The sequence below is a fragment of the Chlamydotis macqueenii genome, chromosome 2, assembly GCF_036417535.1.
Source record: "Chlamydotis macqueenii isolate bChlMac1 chromosome 2, bChlMac1.mat, whole genome shotgun sequence".
NCBI classification, from domain to species: domain Eukaryota; kingdom Metazoa; phylum Chordata; class Aves; order Otidiformes; family Otididae; genus Chlamydotis; species Chlamydotis macqueenii.
This window is the reverse complement of record NC_141557.1, coordinates 23,039,011-23,061,089: the sequence shown is the minus strand read 5'-3', so window position 1 is coordinate 23,061,089 and position 22,079 is coordinate 23,039,011. Positions and strand designations below refer to the sequence as shown.

Here is a 22,079-nt window from a genome sequence, read left to right as displayed (position 1 = left end):
TTTTTTACGGCTTTAGGAAAATATTAAACACAATTTTCTCTAGTTTAATGACACACTTTGACATTGTATATCCATATATAAATGAAACTTTAAAATCTCTTATTGTACAAGCTTGAGAGTGAAATTTCATTTAAGTTAGAACACTTGCATGCAACTTTATTGCTCAGATAATTTTTAACTATATGCAAAAAAGATCTTTTAAAGTTTGTTTAAAAAAACATTTTCGCACATGGATAATTTAAAGACAGGGGATAATTTGTCCAAGAGATAAATTATGGAGAATGTTAAAAGTAGAATAGAGATATCAAAACTAATGATTTCTTGCATTGACTATGTGCTTCTAAATAATGCTTTTATTCATGCAGGTAATCCTACTGATTCAGTTAATGCTTGTGAGACTGATTCTTATTTTCAAAAGGTACAGTAAGATATTGAGATACTATCCCTAAAACTAGGCATAGGCAGTACATTAAATCACCTGTTACAGAAATATCCTTTTCTGAAGCAGAAAGTAAAATCCTGTGGCAGTACAAGCAGACGGAGCTGTTCCACTGGTGAGCTAAAGCAAGGAAGCAGGAGGATGCAGAGGACGTATGGTTCACAGGACAGTCTTGCTGCTTATGCCTATATTATGATTTCTATGGATCATACTTCATTAATTCTTGGAGCTTTCCTTCTGCTGAGGGAGGCAGCGGGACTCTGTAACTGCCAGTCTGCAGAAAGCAAAAAGCCTGTCTCAATACAGAACCCAAGCCTGCCTGTTGCCCATTTAACCAGGTCTGTGAATAGTCATTTTCCAGATTTTCACCATCATGAGCAATGCAGAGGTCTCTAGACAGCTAACCTCTCAGGCAAGCCTGAAGTACGTGCCTGCACTGAATTTCAAATCCAATCTGTTTTTACGCGTTAGTGTTTTCATGAAAATCATTCTTGCCATTTAAGAGGACTTCAGCAGCCTGCTGCTATTCTTGGCCATTAATGTCCAAGACACAAAGAAGAAACATTTATTTACAGATTTCCAAGGCTCTCATTAGTGATGGCCTGGAAATGTGACACTTAACAAAATGAGATGTCCCTGGGTATCTGCTTTTCATCACAAAACACTGAGTCACATTTTGCTCTCATTTACACATGTGCTACATAAATGATTAACTGAGACTGTCTGCATATAAAAAAAAAATTGATCTTCTGTTTTCAAAGACAAGTCTTCCCCACTCCCCAAACCACACATATCCCAAATATGTGATTCCAAGCTGTAACTGGTCTCCTGGGTCACAGTGACCAATAAGGAATTTTTTGAGCAAATCTGATTTCAGCTTTTGATTCCACCAAAAAAAAAAAAAAAAAAACCAACAAAAAAACGCAAATCAAAAACCTCAAAAAAAAAAAAAACCCTGAAAGCTGTTTGCAATGAAAACTATTTACACCTCATAGAAGTGTCAGAAGTCCACTGGAGGGTGTCCCTGTGGTGGGAAGGTTCGGTGCAGTCCTCAGAGGCAAACCATGGGATAATGGGATAAAGCCTTAAGCTGTATCCCATGATCACACTGCAGCTCTCCTCCTGTTAAGTCTTAGGAAAAGGTTTCTGAATAGCAGATCACATATCTTAATTCTTTGCTTAAACAGGTCTCTCCACAGACCAGAATACCTGAGCACCCTGTACAGTGTGTTACTATAATCATGCAATATCCACATAAGCTGAACAGAGTTTATGTATGTCTACAGTTATATCTTAAAGTGCATTAAAATTGTAGCTTGCACCATGCATTCATATTATTTCCGCCTACGTATTCAGTGACAGACACGTCATTTCCAGTAAGTGACGTTTAGACACCTGCTGAACTTGGGAAGGACGCCTGAGCTCTGGAGCCCATTGCTGCTGTGAATTGAAGACATTTTGCCATCTTGAAAATTAGCTACCTTTGAAGCGAGCACCTCCAGATGTGCTGACATCTGTAGCTGTTGAGCGCACACCAAAGGCAGCAATGGAACCATGGGTGAATACTTATTTCTTACTGTGGAATTTGATCTGAAAAAGATGGGTGAGCAATTTAGAGTCCCAGTTTTCCAAGGTATCAGATTAAAGAAATGTATGGAGTTAGACAGGAAAAAAAGGGTAAATCTGAAATCTCAGATTATTTTTAAAAGACAGATTTAGTGACGTTAAAACAAAGCAAAAAACACAACCCCTACACAAACTCTTAAGCACCTAAAACAGAATTTAGGAGATTTTAAGCCTTTCAACCAAAATACAATCCAAATCCTACTGATCAATCTAAGCCTGGAGATAGTAAAACTGTGTTTGAAACAAAAGATGGTCTAAGAGCAGCACCAAGAGTTCTGAACATTCCTGGGACTCCCTGTTAGCCAGCACTGACCTCTCGGCTGAGCTCCCTGGCTTTGCCAAAACCAGGTACAACGGCTTAGAAATGCCTGGAAGAACAGACTTGGTCAGAGCGTGATAAAGACACAGCAACACTGTCAGGCTTTTGCATTCAGAAACATATCTAGAGGAGGAAGGCTTTTACAGAGTTCGGTGGTAAAAAAACTTGTCCGGAATATGTGAGTGTGTGTTCTGTCCTTCTAGCTGTACCCAAACTCCAAATTGTAATCTACGACCCCCACAAATGCTCTAATCATCACATAGATGTTTGTGCTTCATGATTTTTTTCACTTTTTTTTTTTTAAAAAAAAAACAAACTTAAAACCACCATGCAAATGGGAAAGCTAGACGATTGTTGAATTTTTTCATCTCTGAAAGTACATCAGCATCTACTTCACAGAGACACTGAAGGAATGCATTAGTTAACGTTAAAACATTGTGAATAGGGAAGAGCAGCATAAATGCCAAGTAATGCTACTACTACTAGTAGCAATAATAATAATACTTGACACTGGTATAGTGCCTTCCATCTGAGAATCACAAAGCACTTTACAAAAATCAATTATTAAGATGCTGTGAGACAGATTACTATTATGTACTTTTTATAGATGATGAAACAGGGGCTCATATCGGTTAATTGAATTGCTAAAGTTATCCAGGAGGCAGGCATAGAGCCACAATAGACCTCCTCTGTCATCTCTGACCACCAGGAATTATTCTTCCCAATGTGTCACCTATTTGCTCTCACTTATCATTTTTGTGAGCTGTCTTCAACAAGCAGTTTTCACTACCTTTCCTGTCATAAATGACAGAATTAAGGACACTATGCTAGCAAATATACCCTTGTCCCTTCATTTTCAGGATAGCTGTCATGTAGCATTACATGAATAATCCATTTACATGTAGCAATTCTTGTTAATATTTATATTCCTTATTCTCTTTTACTGTTTTGATGAAGAAATAGTGTAGCCTATCACAACAACAATGAAAGAAGAAGGTCCAGAGGAGGACCACCTGGAGAAGGTTCAGAGGACGGCCACAAAGATGATAAAAGGGCTGGAGCACCTCTCTTATGAGGACAGGCTGAGAGAATTGGGGCTGTTCAGCCTGGAGAAGAGGAGGCTCCGGGGAGACCTGATAGCGGTCTTCCAGTACCTCAAGGGGGCCTACAAGAAAGATGGGGAGAGGCTGTTCAGTAGGGCCTGTTGTGATAGGACAAGGGGTAATGGTTTTAAAATAGTGGGGGGTAGATTTAGATTGGAAATTAGGAAAAAAATTTTTTACGATGCGAGTTATAGAACACTGGAACAGGTTGCCCAGAAAGGTGGTGGAGGCCCCATCCCTGGAAACGTTCAAGGCCAGGCTGGATGAGGCTCTGAGCAACCTGATCTAGTTGGGGATGTCCCTGTTCCTTGCAGGGGGGTTGGACTAGATGACCTTTGAAGGTCCCTTCCAACCCTAACCATTCTATGGTTCTATGATTCTAAAAAATAATTGGTAGATTTTACAAAACCAAAAACCATAAATAAAACTCATCTGTATTCTTTGTGGTCCTAGAAACCAACATCTAGATTTCATTATTCTTAATTCAATGCTTTTTACATTGTTTCTTGAAAGATGTATTTCAGATTAGAGGGAGTTTCCTTAATGCAATTTACTTATTTATTCTCATGCAAACACTGCACAAGCTAATTAGTTTCTCTTTTGCCCATTTATTAAGAGACAGTAGATTTGTTTTTTTAAAAAATAACATAAAATTATGCCTCTAAGTTCAGGAACAATTCTCTGTACCACCTCAGCCAGCAAGCTGATCCAAGACGCTCGCTGTTAAATGCACCTGTGCAAGTGAGTCCCATCTGCGACTCCAACTTCTGAGTTCAAGCACAGACCCATGCTGAGGGAGGTTGCACAGCCCCAGCCTGGGACTGCGCCTCACCTTGTAAACTCGGAGCAGCTGATCTCTGACTGACTGCTCGCACTAATGATTTTGAATAATACATAAAGATACAGTGGTCTGCCGTTTTTAGCCTACCCTGAGCTTGATACCAATGACTATCACCTAACTTCTGCTAGAATTTTCTCCTTTGTTAACAAGGTCAATGTATTATTATTTTTTTTCTAAAGTCAGATACCAGTTAGACATTTAGGTGCAGAAAGAGCTTCACAGATTGGAAAAGGAAGAAATCTCATTAAAACTTTCAAAGCCAAGATGTGTCAAGTGAAGTACATAGGTATGCTGCCACTGGACCCAGGCAAAAATTACTGACACTGTTCTCACAGATTAATGTGAGAAATTATTAGTCTGGTAAATATTAACATTAAATGAATTTATAGAAATGTAATATACATTTTTCACTTACACATTCATTTCCCCAGATACATTCCTTCCCTTTCGCATAACAGTATCACATTTAATCAGGAGAACACTAGATCCCGTCTTCTCTAGCTTTAATAAAAATGCACCTTCCTTTCCCTATTTATAGATCTTGTAAAGATGGCAGCAATACTTGCATATTGTGGCTCAGAAACTGAATATGCAAAGAGTCTACATGCATAAATACATTAATCTTCTCTGATTCGAGTGTCCCTTTCCTTTCTGCAACCAGTTCATAATGAGGAAGCAAACCACCCCCTCAATTTGCCTTACTTGCACCACTTCCCCTCAAGATTAATGGAGGGGCTTCACAACTACCGCTGCTGCTGCTGCTGCTGCTGCATCACACAGCCCTGTTTGCTCAGAGTGCTTCTTGGAGGAAGGGGCTACAGGCGTCTTTGCCTCCTTGTACCTCCCTTTGCTCACTTTCTGCTCTTTGCCCTTCTCCATTTAGCTGGCTCACCACATGTGTACACTCTGCACTGAGCCATCACACCGTAGTAAGAGCAAAGCACATCATCACTTTCTAGGAACAACCAGGGAGACGTTATGGAAGCAAGGAATGCATTCCTTCATATAGCATTCATTATTCCCTTCTTTTTCTTCTGCCCTTTCCTTCTCCAGGATTGCTGAATGTACTTTTACCAAATTAATGCACAAAACAGAGGGAAAGGGAGGCAGTCAGATGTCCACAAGATTTCCAGTATTCTGTGAAAACATTACACGTTCCTCCTCCTGTCCTCAGGCTGCAGAGAGGAAGGCTAAAATCAAATTTAGGTTCAAAGCTCTTTCTGCCATAGAACATTTAATGACTTTAATTCAAGCTGACTTAGCACGGGAAGTCATTGTGCATGTGAAAAAAGACATTGTTTTCCCTTCAAGAGAGAACACAGCAACACTGTTTTTCCAAAATAGCCAAAAGATGCTGGCCTAAATTTTGAGCTGTCTAACACTGGCATGATTTTGATCTTTTCTTCTTTTGATTAAAAAAAAAAAAAAATCAAAGTCACACAACTAGTTGTAAAAATCTCTTTATTAAGGGGAAAGAAAAACAGTCAATTATTTGTCACCAAAACACTAAATAAATTAATTAACTAGACTCTGCAATGCATTAAGCTTGTTCAGTTTTGAAAAATGACAACATATTAACAAATGTGTGACAGTCTTTAAAAGCACTATAATGGATAGCATTGAGTATCCTAAGTCTTACACACAGTCCTTCACTCTAATAAATTTGTCTACATATTTATTTTTAATATATAATGATACCAACTACTCAAATCCACATTCTTTAACAGCCCCACCACCCAGAGTCTGAACTCACATCACTTACAATATCTTGCATAATCCAAAATTTTCTGTGCTTAAAATCCAGTATCTTCCATGTCCACATCACTACATGCATATAAGTCTTTAAAATCAGCTTATATTAAGTTTTATACACTTCTAAACTTTAGAAAGACATATTTTTGTTGATTCTGAACATTAGATTTCAGCTTCTGACCTTTCTGTAGGAGAAACCTAATTATACATCAGATTGCATTCCAAACACAAGCAGCATTTAACTTACTTTAAAGGCATTTCTACCTTAACATCTCAACCTTAAAGATCATTTAAAATGAACTCAGCTATATGACCACTTATGTTAACCTTGTTTGCTGCCAAGCCAAACCTGACAGAAACTCTCAGTATTCTCCAATTACCACTTTCTAACACAGGTGATATAATGATCTGAAAGTAATCTCCCTGACTTTCTGCTTCAGAAAATAATTATAGAACTGCAAATGTACTTTTCTCCATGAAAAACAAAAATGTTGGTAGAAATCTGGTATTATATTCCTTGTAGAAGAACATAGTGTATTCTTTATTTGCCATTGGTTTTTGTTAATACACTATGCCTATATTTATTTAATAACATGGGTTTTATACAACTAGAAAAAAATCAAGACTTTTATGTGCCAATCATAAACCAAAATAACACCAAGAAATCTTCTCAACTTCAGCATATGCAGGATCAAGCCTTGAATTGACATTATCCATCACTCTGTGTGTATAACACAAAATTAATTTGATATGTTAATTTTGTACTCTGTGGTGGTATTTATTCGTAAATCCCCCTGGGAGCATAAAATGTTCAAAGAATGAGTAAGATGCACCACTGCATATGGCAGAGTAATTGCATGGGACACAGGGGTTTCTATAAACATTTTTACAAGAGATTTTGCTGAAAATCATGAAAGCCAAGCTCAGTAAAACTCTTTGAAACTTGTATGAGAAGCAGAGATTAATTCCTGTACTAGTTACAGGAGGAAATAATGCACCTTTCTCACCTCTCGCTGTGTACAAATGTCAGCCCTTGGTGCAGGATGAAGCAGCAACCTGCTGCTGCATTCTTCTCCCCCACCTGCCATAAGCACTCCAAGCACTCGTGACGCTTTGCCAATATTAACAAATGGTTCAGACATAAATTATTGCACACGTCTGCCTAAAAACTACGCTTCCTAGGGACATACCTACCATGAAAGTGGTGCTCCTGCAACTGAAAAAGCTATTGATTCATTCCCTCCTTTACACAAAATCATTGTCAGTACCATACCTGAAGAAGGGAACTCTTTGTCTTTTCCTGACAAAAGCTGCATTTTCTCAGACTTTTAGTTTGTGATAAATATACTCAGTGTACTAACAGAGCAACAATTTATAGTTTACACACACTAACAAAAACACTGGAGTTACAGTCACGCAAGGGAAGCAGTTCACTTCTCTGAGTACTAGAACCAACCCTTCTTCCATTACATCGCCTGTAACCCGTACATACACCCAGACTAACTACACATAAAGTAACTAAAATCCTATGTAACTTGTATCTGTGTCTCAGTTGTTTTGGGGGTGAGATTAAACCAGTGCAAGTAGGCTACATGTCACAGTGAGAGAGCAGACTAGTTCATTAACCAGCTACAGAGAGTGTAAAAACATCCTCACATACAATTGCCAAAATTCTGTTTTCCAAAGCTTTTACTTCTTTGTGTCAATTATTTTAGACCTACTGTCACGTTGCAGGCCTTTGGCCATGGATTAATATCTTTTCTCTAGCATGCTATCAGTATGCAAACAAAACCAATGGGAAAAGTGCATTTCTCCCTCTTTAGCTTCCCTGTTTTTTCTATCCCTTTCACCTTCCCGAGGCAGTTCTCCACATCACCCCCAGCCTGCTTAACCACGGTGAGCTCCAAGTTCATCCCAGAAAGACGGGATGAACCGCCCAGCCCTTGGCAGATCCTCTCCCGTGTTCTCTAGCACGTTTCCTCCTGAACTTTTGGACAGCGACAGAGGGAGCGCGGACCGGCAGGTACCGCAGCGCACGCAGCGAGGCTCCGCGAAGATCCCAAGAGGAGGGCCAGTAGAGAGCTATCGTGTACATCCACCCCGGTTAGAGACACTGAAACAGCCTCACAAAACCTCTGGCATCCCCACAGGTGTCATTTTTCCAGACTTAATTTTCTAGTAGTTAATTTTCCAGACGCATCAGATCATCACTTAGTATCACAACGGAAATATTTACTAGCTCCAGATAATAAAGCAAGATAACCCCATCTCTCACTTCCTGAGAATGGTGTCATCAACAATATGAAGGAATAAGACTGCCCAAAAGTGAATCCCTTTTTGTCCAGCAAAGCACCAAGCTCAAAAGTTTCCCAACACTCAGTGACCTGCAGTCACTCAGATTCCCACAACATTCCTGGTGTCCACTCACCTGCAGAACTGAAACCGCAGAGTGACCCTCTGCTCTTGTGAAGAGAGAATATCTTATCTGGAAACAAATACCAGCCCTTCTATTTCATGCAAGGGCAGGGTCCCACTGTAGTCACTAAAGAGTAGGATTCCTCCTCAAGTAGCCTTACTGTTGGCGAGTTTCTGGTACATATTATGTTAGAAGGAATTACTAATGTGGCAACACTGTAATCTAAGAGGAAAAGAAACAAACAGAAATCCCTAACAGGGCAGCTAAACATACAAACTTAGAAAATTTATCTTATATTGTTAATAAAACATTATTAGATGCATTAGATTCCCAATGTTGTCCTCCATAGGAAACGAATCACTTCACTATGTCAACAACTGATGTTAACTTGTCTAGTCACTCACTCACTTACGCATAAACATTCTAACAGCAGAGAACAGGATATTAGCTTAATATTCAGATATTAAGAGAATACTAGGTTAGTGATTAATATTAATTAGTATTGGGATATTAAGTCTGATCACTAATTCACATTTCAAAACTGCATTTTTAAGCCAACAGAAGTTGTAACTGACTTCTGTGGGGCTTTTTCTCTGCTGGAAAGATTAAAAAATGCTTTATATGGGTCTTTTACTTAAAGCTGATTTATTCAAAACAGAAATCTGGAACCTGAAAGCAAGGGGCACTGATCTTACTAGGATGAGCATCTCAAACGTATAGTATAACACCATCCCACAGAGAAAAACCCCAGAATTGTCCTTCTTAGTGAACATCTATCTGCTATGAGGATAAGGAATGTGGAAGCAAGTTCTGAGTCAAAATGTGTGCTCTCAGGGAACCACACAAATCAAAGAGGTGCTCCACAACAAGAGCACTTTATGAATGTATATGCTATAGCAGCATGGTTTGTAATTAACCAGCATTGTTTGTGTTTCAGCAGTACAGAAAAGACAGTCACTGTATAGAGTCCAGCAAAAATACATAAGGTTTAATTTTTGAAGTGTAGTCGCATTTCCCTTCTAATTGAAATTCTATGACTGAATCACAGCAATGCATCAAGCCTGGACATCCTAGCAACTAGTATTCACTAACTTTAGCCAGATTAATTACTAAATAAAATCTAAATAAAATCTGAGGATCAGATCCACAGTAGCATAAATTAGCCTTGGAAAACACAATCAATTAAGTACATTGATTTACACAAGCTAAAATCCTGCCTTGAACAGACAGTCACTGGACACTTCTGCTCCCTGTGAATTTTAAGGATGCTTGAAGGAGCCACAGAAAGCACTCCAAGAAGCTCATTATGATTCACCAATATCCTCTCACCTGCTCTTTATCTTTGAAGTTCATTGCCCGAATGGTGAAGCTGAGCTTTCTCTCATTCAATAAGCATATGCATATCACATTTACTGGAACTCCTCCTGTCAGGAGAACAAGACAGATTTGCAATGGTATTTGTGAGGAAACCCAGCCACTCCATCTGATCCACCCACTAGATTGCTGTCAGGAGATCCAGCCGCTAGCCTTCAATCTTTGAATGTCCCAATACACTCCAAGATACAGCCCGATCTTCTGTGTACCCTTAATGGAGCTGGAGCCCAGGCTAAACTCATTCTAGTAACTAAACAGAGCCAGGACATGGGCTCAAGCACTAGCACACAACTGTCAGCACGGGGGTTTTTACAATGCTCCCCAGCACAATTTTGACTTATGGCACCTACCATTCTCTCAATGTCCAGCTACAGTCTGGGGAACAACAGTGGATGGGCAATGCTCACAGCAGGCGCTTTGAAGTTCCATATAGGGGAGAGATTTCAAAGTCTGATAAAAAAAGAAGGGAAGCTTTTACCTGTCTTTACTGAGCACCCCATATCAGTGCTGTTAAACTCTCTTGGAATGGAAACCACATACTGCTGATAGTCCTTGTCCTATGTTAGTCCTCAAAACCTCTCCAATAAATGTTTGGGACAGTGCTACTTGGTTGACACCACAAGTGTACTAGAAACAATGCTCACAATTTCATAGTTTAGCTGCTTAAGCTCCCGTGCCTGGCACACTCCCTGGTGTTGTTTACTAATACGCACAGAGCCTTTCGGGATCTGAGCCTCAGCACTTTCTGTAGCAAACTCATTTACTTTGCAATTAACCTCCCTGTTCACATTTACTATCCCCCTTCCTTTCCTCTTTCCAGTCACTTTTGAAAACCAAGTCGTCCCCACGCCTGCCAGCTGTAATGCCTCCATGCCTTTGTTCACCATCCTTCAGAGCAGAGGCAAGGATTCACATTTTTACTGTTTGTTCTACTCACTGTGAAGTACAGTGTACAATTGCAGTACTAAATCACTGTATTTGAGGGCTCACTCTTAATATGCAGATCTTATCAAGATATATTAGTACTATCAAGTAGAAAATTGACACCTCTGTGTTTCTTCAGATACCACACATCCTTTTGAACTCTGTAAGAGATTTGAACCCTACAATTTATCCTATAGTACGCTATAATCAAAAGCATCAATCTTTTAAGGCTGTCTAATCCCTACAGCCGCCATCCTTATTAGCCAGAGGTTAGACGTATAAACATAGCTAAGTAAGTACAAAACAACAATAGAAAATAACAGGGTTTCTTTTATAACATATAACATAAGCAGCCATATCTTTTATTGTTAAGGAGATAGCTCAGAATGCTGTATGTATTTAAGACTTCAGTGTAAGGTACTACAATTACTTAATCAGTTATTACTCTTAACAGGCAATCAGGAAGCAATTAGGATTTCTATAACAGCTCCCAAGCAAGTGGAAGGTCAAGATCTGAACTTTACCTGAGCGGACATAGGAAGAAAGGCTGCCAGTGATTCATCACACTCATGGTGATCTCACCTGCTCACTCTGATTATTTTGCTATGTTTGGGGGCATGGTTTGGGATGGTTTGGCATTTTGGTGAGCTTAGGATCTTTTTGGAATTATCCACAGTTACAGTATTGCTTGGTACAATGATAAATGAAAGTAATTAAAATAGTTTATAAAAATACATATTTGAAATACTTTTTTAATCACAATTTTATTCTTCAGACGGTTTTAGTCAGTGTCAGGAAGATAATATTACTGCAATTAGATGTATTTTGGCAAAAGCTTGGGATATGCAACTGTATTTGGGTAGAGGCAAAAGGCATTTAAGGTCCTTACTACTTCAGTTTACAGATGAACTCCAGATTTAAAAAGAAAAGCCTTGAAAACTCTTTTGCTACTGGAATATTTCTAAGCGTATATACCTAATAAGCCTCATTTGCTATAGCTTAAAGAGTGAGTCTTCAAGAATAGACAGTGGAAACAAAATATTTTACTGTGGATTGTAAGCACGTTTCTCTGCCTTTGGTTTTATTGACTGTGAAGATTACGCAAGCTCTCTAAAGTCATTCTGTAAACTTGTTTAAACCCCTTTCAGGGAAACAAATTTTTTAACTTCTTCCAATTTGCTGTTTATAATGGTGTCTACTGATGAAAGTTATCACATATGTAAATCAACATAAACATTTAAAGGCTGATCCCACAACATACAGGTATAAAATTCAATCACCTGCAAAGTCAGTGATTCTTTAAGGTGAAGAAATAATATTAAGAACAGATACCCAGGCTAGTAGACAGTTGTCAAAAAAATAAATCTGTTAAAAAAAAATTTTAAAACCCTACCAAACCAAAAAAACATCAACTCAAATTTATTTGCTTTATTTTCCTTCCCCCATTAGAAGTCATAAGATGGCACATTGCTATAACCCCCTATTTCTGCCATCACATCTGCTTTATATAATAAAAAGTCCAGTGCCGTTAATACTCTTTTTTCTTTAAACTTCACAGAATGAAAATTTGCTCCCCAATAATAAGATAGCTCTAAATCTGTGCTACACAGATTTATTAACCTAGCCAAAATGAAAGGCATATCTTTCTCCACCAAGTGTTATCACTTTCAAATAAGACATGTCCTCTACAGAATAAATTTAGAGACCGTTTTATGTTTCTGTTGAGGGGAGGGTTAACTTCTGAGATAAATAACCACAATGTTGCATCTGTATTTTTTGAAGTTTAACTTCTAAAATATACTTATTATAATGCTAAGCAATAAAACACATATATTGTACAGTTCATACCTAATAAAAGCCTCCTGTTCTACATGGTATACAATACACGACAGTGATAAACAGGTCTTCAGCAGAAGAAATGAACAAAATATAAAACCAACAAGTTTACATATCCAACATTTGTTTCAGTGTCGTTTTTGCTTTATAGGATACAAATACAATGCCTGCACCAAAACGCACATCTGTGATTTTTCAATCGATTATTAGTAACCACAAAAATTTATCACTCACTCCTAGAAACAGACCTGGTTTAAAGTGCTGTTTGTTTTGTGAGCAAATCACTGTCTCCAACATTGCTCAGCCTTCCTTACATTGTCTCTTTGCCACACTGAATACCCAAGGATATTTATCATTCCAAGGAAAATTTGAAATCTTTGTATATAGCACCAATCTAATCTCTCTTCATTTATCTCACTAGACTATTTTTTCATATAGGTTTTGCCGTCTTTTCTTTAAAGTGAAGTAAGTGGACACTGAAACACTGAAGTAGGGAAATGATAGTGTCCATTCATGTAGATGCATACAACATAATAGACTTCTGTCAAGGAAGAGCAGTAGTACGGCTTTATAAGGACTGCAGATGAGCATTCAGCCAGCTATGAGAAGCTGTGTATGTATTTAGTGACATTTATGGGATGTGTATTTATTATCTGGCACGCACAAACTACTTGCATACACATCACATTGTGAGCTTTTGTCTTTTGCTGTATGGGGACTTACAAGACTATGCTTTTAAATTTTGCCTTCTAAAAAAGCTCTCAATAGCTACATGACAGTTTCTGATCTGGTACTCATCAGACTAGGCAGCCACTCCCTGTGTTGAGATGATGGGTACATCTCTCGGGCTGCTGTCTGGCACAGGCCTGCGGCCATGCGAGCTATGGCCATCCTGGATGTTCTGTTCCCACACCATAGTGCCTTCCAGCACAGCGGAGCAGTCATAGCACCATCTGGAAGTAAGCAGTGCCTTTCCCACACACAGAGAAATAGTTATTATTATCCAGTCCGTTGATCACCCGCCTCAGCCAGCATTTGGACCACAATATTCACCAAGCAACTGATGTGAGGATCACTGCAGAATCTTTCCCTGTCGACCTGTAATGCATCACCAGAAGCTTCTTGTAGTCACAGACAAGGGCTCAAGAAGAGGCTCAAAGTATCAAGATTTGAACTCAGTTTTCCAGTGTCTAACATAGGATGGCATGTACACACATCTTTTGACCACCTCTCATTGCAAAAAAAAAATGAGTGGTCAGAGCTTTTCACACCTCACAGAAAGTCATACTTCCACTGAAGATGTAATGATTATCACAGAAAAATACAGATTAGCATAGACAAATAATTTGTACTGATGACTTCTGAAACCCACAAAAAAAAAACTACTAAAATTAGAATTATAAAAATCTGAATATGAAAACTTTTATTTGAAAACAAAAAATACATAGAACAGCTTAATAACCATAAGAGTTTGCATCTATAGCAGACCTTCTGATCATAATTTCATTTGTAATTTTAACCCAAATATTCCATCTACTGAATATTTCGCTTTCAAAGGGTGTATTTTAGGAAGTTCTGTCCTTACGCTTTGCAGTCTAGTTTCACAAGCCTTCCTAACATGTTACAATCTAAGTTGGAAATGCAGGCTGCAGATTTACAGCCGATTACAACTGAGAATTTTCTCAACTCCATCAAATACATCTCTCCAGTTCAGTCTGAGCAGAATATAGATAGAATATTTCTGTTGACACAAACGCACTAAATCTGTTTTAGAATGTGTTCCAGGGAAAACATCAACTGAAAAACTGATATCAACTAGAGTTGATTAACAGATGAATTGTTTCAGAGTTGCATGCAATCTCCCAGCAATGGTTTTATTTCTTTACTTGAACCAGCTTGCCAATTATCATTATGCATAACTACTAAACTGGGACAAAATTTTGATTATGATGTTTACATCTTATCCAGTATGCACATAAATTTAGTCTAGTATAAAAAAAAAAAAAAAACCCAAGAAGCTGCCATTAAAGTGTCTTCCGACTGGGTACAGAACAATACATTCTGAGCAGTGAACAGCATTTTCAGGCGTGTGTACGTACCCCATGACAAATCCTGTTATTCATGCGCAGTAGCCAATCGTACAAGACAAGCAGTGATATGTGGCCACATAGAATACAGAGATGCACGAGTGAACTCTGGATATCTAGCTCTCATATTACAGTAGCTGCCTCTGGTATCACCTATGCAGATTATCATCATAAATCAAGTTATTTTAATATTGGTCATTCCGAGTTTTGAAGATTCAAAGGCTAACAGCAGAGCTGGTTGAATCTTGAAAAAAACAGCATTTGCAACTGTTGATGTGAATGCTAAAAAGCTCTCTTAAACGATTTTCTTATTGCTATTCAGAAATGTTTGTATGCATGGACTCCTGCATACACATATGTTTGCAAAATGACTGTTTTTCCCCAGTAAAGATCGCTTAATTCCTTAGAGGGACAAACTGGATTTTAATGGTACTGCATATTAAGTTGGGAATTCTGGTTTCTGCAGGCCCATATACGCATCTGCACTTCTCTTCGACGTAGACCTGACCCTGTAATAAATCTAATTCAACCTTTTAAATAAATTATCCCTGATTCACATTTCTTTTTTTTTTTACTGTTGTAGGTGTGAAAAAAAAACTTTCGTAGTAAGATCCTAAATCTTGAGCCCTGTAAGGAGGATTACAGCTTCTACTGTGTGTTGTAACAAGGTTCTTGATGTTAAATGCCAAAAAAAAAAAAAAAAAACAAAACAAAAAAGCCCCAAGCCTTGTAGCCAAAGGCTATACAATCGATCAGGGAAACCCAAGCAGGAAAAAAATATCTACACAGTGGTCAGTCTTTAAGAGCTTTCTTTTCCTTCTCCATTTAGTGACCTTTTGCAGGGAGCTCTTGCAAGTCCTTTCTGGCAGGGAATAAGTCGATGCTGATCATGAGATTCTTTTGACCACAGTTTTTACTCAAGAAACCTAATCTCAAATGAAAAGTATTTGCATAAAAAAAAGTTACTCACTTTATGTGGTCATTAAGTGGTCAAAACAAAACGTTCATTCAGCCAGAGGAAGGAGCTGAAGCATCCTCCCCAGCACAGGCATGGATGGTGCAAGTGGGCAGGAGTCCAGAAAGCCGAGCAGGAGCAGACAGAGGAACAGCCTTTCATGCTCAAAGCCTGGCTACCAGCTCAACCCACTATCTCAGGGAGCATCTGTTTCACAAACAACAGGTCTCCACATCCGTTTTCAAACTTGTACATAAGTGCAGAATTAAAAAAAAAAAAAAAACCCTAACTAAACTGCTATGCTCTGGGTGAGCAAAATGCATATAAACCGAAAGTAAAAATGCAAATGGATGTAACAGCAATAACTCTGGATGTAATGGACAAACAAGCATTGCCACACACAAAACAAGAGAGAAATCGATCTGGTTTTAAGAACTCAATTGAGGCACCAATAAAAATATTAGAGTGCTGGAAAGGCACTGTCAAACATAAAGCACCTGTTTAACATTACTGGTAATTGTGAGTGAAGGAAATGGCCCCAGTAGAAATTGGTTGAAGATGATTAAATTTAATTGCAATGCTATATAAAAAGTGCTACCGACTGACTGAATTAGAAAGAAAATATGCTCAAAAGTGATACATTACACAAAACCTCATTTAATACAAGGCATGAGTGGCAATGCTACATGTGGCTAAAAAAACCCCACATTCATATTTTCTGAAAGTTCTTTCTGTCTCTCACGTGTTGCAGAAATGCACAGAAAGCACAGGAAGAGGAACCACAAAATCAGGAAATAAGGTCCCTGTAAAGCTGAGCGTGGGCTGTGTGAATGTTCATATTCTCCAGCACAGCAGAGGCATTAGAGCTGGTAGGAAACACACTCAGCCCACTCTGAGACACGAAGTGCCCGGAACCGATAAGATTAGAAATAGTTACGCGGGAGTGCCATCCCTTCGTCTGCATAAGGCAGGTACCCTGGTAAGCCAGCTCCACGCCTGCAGCCGAGCACGCAGGATTCTCCCTGGCAGGTGGCCAGCTCTGCCGGAGGCAGCTGCCAGAGCCTTTTGGCACAGAAGAGTGAAAGTATCGCTTTCCATTTGCTTTCCTATTTCTCTCTCTTTTTCTTTCTACATTATATTGTCAGGGGTTTCTTCTCCCCTTTTCTTTCACAGAAACTACCCAAAACAGATTATTTATTGGAGTTGCTGGTTCATTATTGGTTCCTTTATACTATATTTCTTCATTGAAATTTTACTTCCCATGCACTTTCTTTGGGAGTGCCTAGAGCATAACCTTCTACATTATCAGTGCTGCTGAGGGTGCAGGCACAGTGCTGAGGGAGGACTCGCTTATGATCATAAATCCACGAGTTATTTGGTCTTCCAGCTAATCAGCAGATATACACTGGATCCTCCTCTTAACCTGCTGCCACCTAGACCACATTTCACATGACACACATTCACCACATCTAGCCTTTAAATTGCTTTCTCACAACTGTTCTTGGCATACATCTCTCCTCACTGACGGCAAACACAAAACTGGCATTCTTTGTGGCAGACCCGGTTGCGCTAGTATTTCCTCATTAGGCTCAGGCAGATGGAGAGCGCTGCTCATGCCGTGGCCCTTCCGTTCTCTATTTATGGTCCTTCCATCCTCAAACACACTTAAATTTTCTAAGAAGTTTCCAAGTGTTGTTACCACTACAGAGAGTAACAAGGTGCTACTCAGTCCTGGTTACACTTGCTTTAGCGCTGGAACAGCATGCTTGTGGCTCAGTATCAACTGAATGGTCATTATTTCCAACTGCCTGGGATGTATTTATTTAGAACTACTGAAGCCTCTGGACATGGGGTGAGAGCTGTGCTTTTTAAAAGGTAGCTCTATGTAAACGACAAGCATTTCCCACCCCTCACATCCCAAAGAAATTAGGCAAGCACTAAGTGCAATGGAGCAGCTGTTTGACAGCCTTATTAGAAAAGAGCTTAGAGAAGTACGCGAAAAATACTGTATTCAGCTGGAGCTGCAGGGAACAACGGAAGAAAAAATAATTAGCCAAGTCAGAAATTGGCTAAGGCACCAAGTCTTCTGAGTTTTCTATTTCCTTCAAAATACAAAAGGATCTTTAAATAACAAGTCGTAAATGAGACTTTGTTTATATCTCACCTTAAAAAGCCACAAGCATAACAGTGCACCCTAATAACATCCTTGGCTCAGAAATGATTCAGAAGCAAGGGGGCCATCTGCTGAATTCCCAGTACCATTTTCTGCTGTACCCGGCTTTGCTACGCCTGTGAGATGTGGCAGTAAACCTCTGAGCAGGTTTGGCTGCAGGTGAATATTACAGCATATTTATCATGACTGCAAGAACTGAAGTCAGTACACTGATCAATGTAATCTATTCAGGACTCAAAAATCCTATAGACAATATAATTAGTCAGAGGTATATGTAACATCTCTGTATCATAAAGCATTTCATTAAACAGAAATTTTCAAAAACAGAAAACTTGCTTATAATACATTCATGAACATAACTTTCCAGATAAAATAAAAAAGCTTAAAGGACAGAATCAGGTCTTTAAAATAAGCAGCTTCTTTCTTCAGCTAACTGTCCTTTATCCTCAGTCATACTGGTACCGTGCTTAAACTCAGCATTCCCTTCCCCATGCAAGTCTATCACAACACCATTGACAGATGATTCAGTTATGACTTCTAACTCCACTCTTTCTAAATTCATTACCACTAACTTCAGATCCCAGCTCCAGAGCGTTAATAGCATGGTCCCTTTTCCAACAAGTGAAAGTGGACAAAGGAAAGGCAGAATTTTAAAAAGATGTTATGACAATGTCACCACACATCCACACGAAGTACATCATCTTTGGAGTCCTCCATACCTTGTTCTTCTTAGTACTGCTACAGCTAAAGGTCTCTCCACACACCAGGAAGCAGGACCAGAATGGTTTCTGACACAACAATACCAAAGTATGCTAAATAAATACTACAGAAACATTCAGACTGAAAAATCCTTGTTCATATAGCCATGAAATTTGATAAAGGTATTTAAAATATTCACCACTGTTCTCATTTCTTAAAGCATGGCCTTAAGTCTACTGACATTTCATGGTCCGTTAATACAGAACACTTTAAATACAGAAAGGTACATGTTATCCATTAAAGACTGTGTAGACTCATGCATAAGAGCTCATAGTGTACAAATATAAGATTGTTTAATGGTACAAACTATAAAATCGAATCTTCAAGGCTGCTTCCAAGTTCAGCATTTTAAAAATTATTGCAAGATATAGCCTGTATCTTTCAAAGTTATAATCAGATGGTACTAAACAAAAACACAAGCACAGTGCAAGGAATGCAAATAAGTGTCAATTACTTAAGACTTTCTTCTTAAATACAAGAAGTAGTCCCAAGTTTAACTCATAGCTTACTGAAAATACAAATAGTTGAAGGGTTTGTTCGCACTGTGTGGGTTGGGTTTTTTTTCATGCTTAAAGCAGTTTTACTACCTCAGTCAGGACTTAATCTCAATATGCATGACTCCCACATTCACAACGCAAAAATGCATCCAGGTGGTGTTGTTTGTTGTTCACTGTTCCCAACTTCATATACACTGATGCTCAAGAAGGATATGGTCTGGAAAGTTATACGTTTGTAGGCACATGCAGATTGCTCTAGAGAATCACTGCTTTCAGTATTTAATAGCAAACTATTATCTACTTAGTCAACTAAACATCCCTTATTTTTCTCCTAAAATCTAGACTCCCATATGAAAATATGAAAGCAGCATATATAAATCAGTAGTAAATGCTAAATATCAAACACATAACAGTAAAAGAGTTCTAGAGCTACAATTACCCAGCATTAATAAAACATTATTTTATCGTGTACCTTTATTCCCATGAGCTGCCCACCACTCCCTCTCCACAGGTCTTAGCCTATCACCTCAAAAGCCTGACTGGCTTCAAAAAGTGTCCATTAAAAAAAAAAAAAACCACCAGAAATAAGGGGAAAAAAAAAAAGAAAGAAAGAAATGTATGTGGAGAAGTTAAAGTTTTCCCTCAAGAATTCAGAATGAAAGCTAAGGATTGCTAAAATTCAGTCTTTTCTAGAGAAATAGTCCCAAATCATGTAGAGCTTCGTGACTCCTGGTCATGTGAACCTCAAAAACAAAAGGTTCTGTCTTAGCGAAGCGCACTACCAAATGCTCTACTTGTTTCAAACTCTAGAAAGCTCACGTGAAAGAACGTTTCTATGTCAAGAATGTTTCTATGTCATGAAAGAGACCTGAGGTTATTTCCAACTTTGTAATATTTTTTTCCCTTTTCCACTAAACCCTAGATAGTTGGCAGCAGACTAAGATGCTTCAATTTAAAGCAAAAGCCTTTTTAAAAAAAAAAAATATATATCTTTATGCAATTATTATGCAATAACAATACAATTATTGTTGGTCTTTTTCTCTGATATTTGCATTTGAACAAAAATTACTCCCAGTTGGTAGCAGAACTATGTTAAAAATGATAATTTGTTAAGGGAGTCAGACAATTACATTTTTTCACTAAGTACTTAGACTGAGAGGAGTGGTGTGCACACTCAGTGGGTAGCTAGAAAGAAAAAGAAGTTGGGAAGTGCAGGATTTGGAACGTAACACTATTTGGAGGGTACTATCTTCTGATACTCCTCAACTTGAAAAGTTCTACTGAATACAAAGCATTTACAACCAAGCCTCTTCCCACTTCAGATCTTTGGGGTCTTTTCCTTTTTACCTGTACAATTTTGTACAGAAATCTCAGTTAACGCCTCCCGCACTTCGGGAGTTTCCACGCATGAGGGTGGATCAGCTCCACGTGTCAGAGAACACAAACACAGCTCAGCCAACGTCTGACTGATGATGCCCACGGCACAGGAAAGATCGGGCAGTGGAAGGGGAGAACCTGCAGGTGCTGTATCAGAGTGCTGCTGGCACACGGCACAGAAGGGATTTCGGAGATATAGACACACTTGCCACTTTCCGTCACTGAAAGTCAAGAAACCGAAAGCAGGGACTTTGTCCCCAAAAGCAGTTTCCCACGGGTGTTTGGGGTGCCGGTGTGTCACGGGCACAACTCGGCACCGCCGGAGCCGGAGGGACCCGGCCAGCGAGGGGACCGAGGCGGCCCCGGCGCCCCCGCAACCCCGGCACGGCAGCCGCCAGCCCCGTACGCCTCGGTGTTTCACACACTGAGATCCGGCACACCGAGAGGGCAAGTTCGGCCGCGGGTGTCATGCGTGGGGAGGCCACGGCGGCCACCCACCCGCAGGACCCGCTGGCCCCTGCGCAACGCTTCGGGTGACCCGGAGACGGCATCTCCACCGGTCTCCGCAGGTCCTCCCCAAACTTCACACGCGTGTTCTGCCTAGATGTGGGTCTCGACAGGTGGTTCACGTCACCCCGCAGCCACGCTCGCAAGTTTCTTTTTTTTTTTTTTCAACCGAAAACAGAAGGTCGGTCGCTCCCTCTCCTCCTCCACGTCAAAGCCTTGGACAAGGTACCAAACCGCGACAACTGGAGCCCACACCGGAGCCGCGCCTTCCCCTCCGGCAGCCTCCAACTTTCCCCGCAAAGCGTGCGGAATTGGCCTTTCCGTCGGCGTGAGCCCGAGACGCGGCCCACGGGTCAACCGCAACTCGCGGGGTCCACCGCAGAGGGCCAGCCCCGCCTCCCCAGCCCCGTCCTCTCGGCCCCACGCCGGCGGAGAAACTTTTCCGACAGAGCCCACGCACCGTGAGCCCGGCGAGCCAACACCGCCCACTCTCTTCTGCCCCTGACCCACCCCCCCCCCCCCCCACGCTGCGTGGGCACCCGCGCGCACCCATCCGCCCGCACCGCTCCTACCGTGCGGGGGGCAAGTGAGGGAGGGAGCGAGGAGGTGGCAGTTACCGGCGAGCCAGCGCCCTTCTTGCAGAGCGGTCCCCTGAAGACGCCTTTGATACCGCGGTAGTGCCCGTTGCTGAGGTGCCGGGAGCTGATGACCAGGTAGCACGCCATGCGGGACCCCCGGGCGGGAGAGCGGGGGGAGAGCCCCAGCCCCACGGGCGGCGTGGGGGCGAGGCAGGCCGGCTCGTCCTCCTCGGTGGTGGCGGCGGCGGTGCTACCCCCGCCGGAGCAGAAGCCGGCATGAAGGAGCGGGCGGAACCGCAGCAGCAGCGATCTCCCCCCGCCCGTCTCATCCAGCGCCCGGGTGAGCGCTGCCGGCAGCGGGGCGCACGGGAGGCGGCAGCAGCGGCGGCGGCAGCCAGAGCAGATCGGAGGGAGCGCGGGGGCCAGTCCGCATGCTGCTGCGCGGGTGGGAGACGGGCCCGGCGAGAAGAAGGGCAGAGCGCAACTTCCACAGTCCGCCGCTGCCACGGCCCCGTC

The 22,079-nt window shown here is 40.7% G+C and overlaps 1 protein-coding gene across 3 annotated transcripts in view; it reads right to left on the bottom strand.

The window, feature by feature from the left end:
* ZNF804B (zinc finger protein 804B) overlaps positions 1–21,772 on the bottom strand; it is a 244,402-nt gene extending 222,630 nt beyond the window's left edge. The window contains exon 1 of one of the 3 annotated variants that reach the window (XR_015257804.1): positions 21,558–21,688. Coding sequence is in view for 2 of the 3 variants with exons in the window: in XM_086741888.1 (XP_086598014.1) it covers positions 21,558–21,710 (153 nt within the window). In the remaining variant the exon portion in view is untranslated. Of the gene's footprint in view, positions 1–21,557 lie in introns of all 3 variants that reach the window. The other 2 variants (XM_086741888.1, XM_086741887.1) reach the window with 2 other exon arrangements.
* Positions 21,773–22,079: the final 307 nt, after the last annotated feature.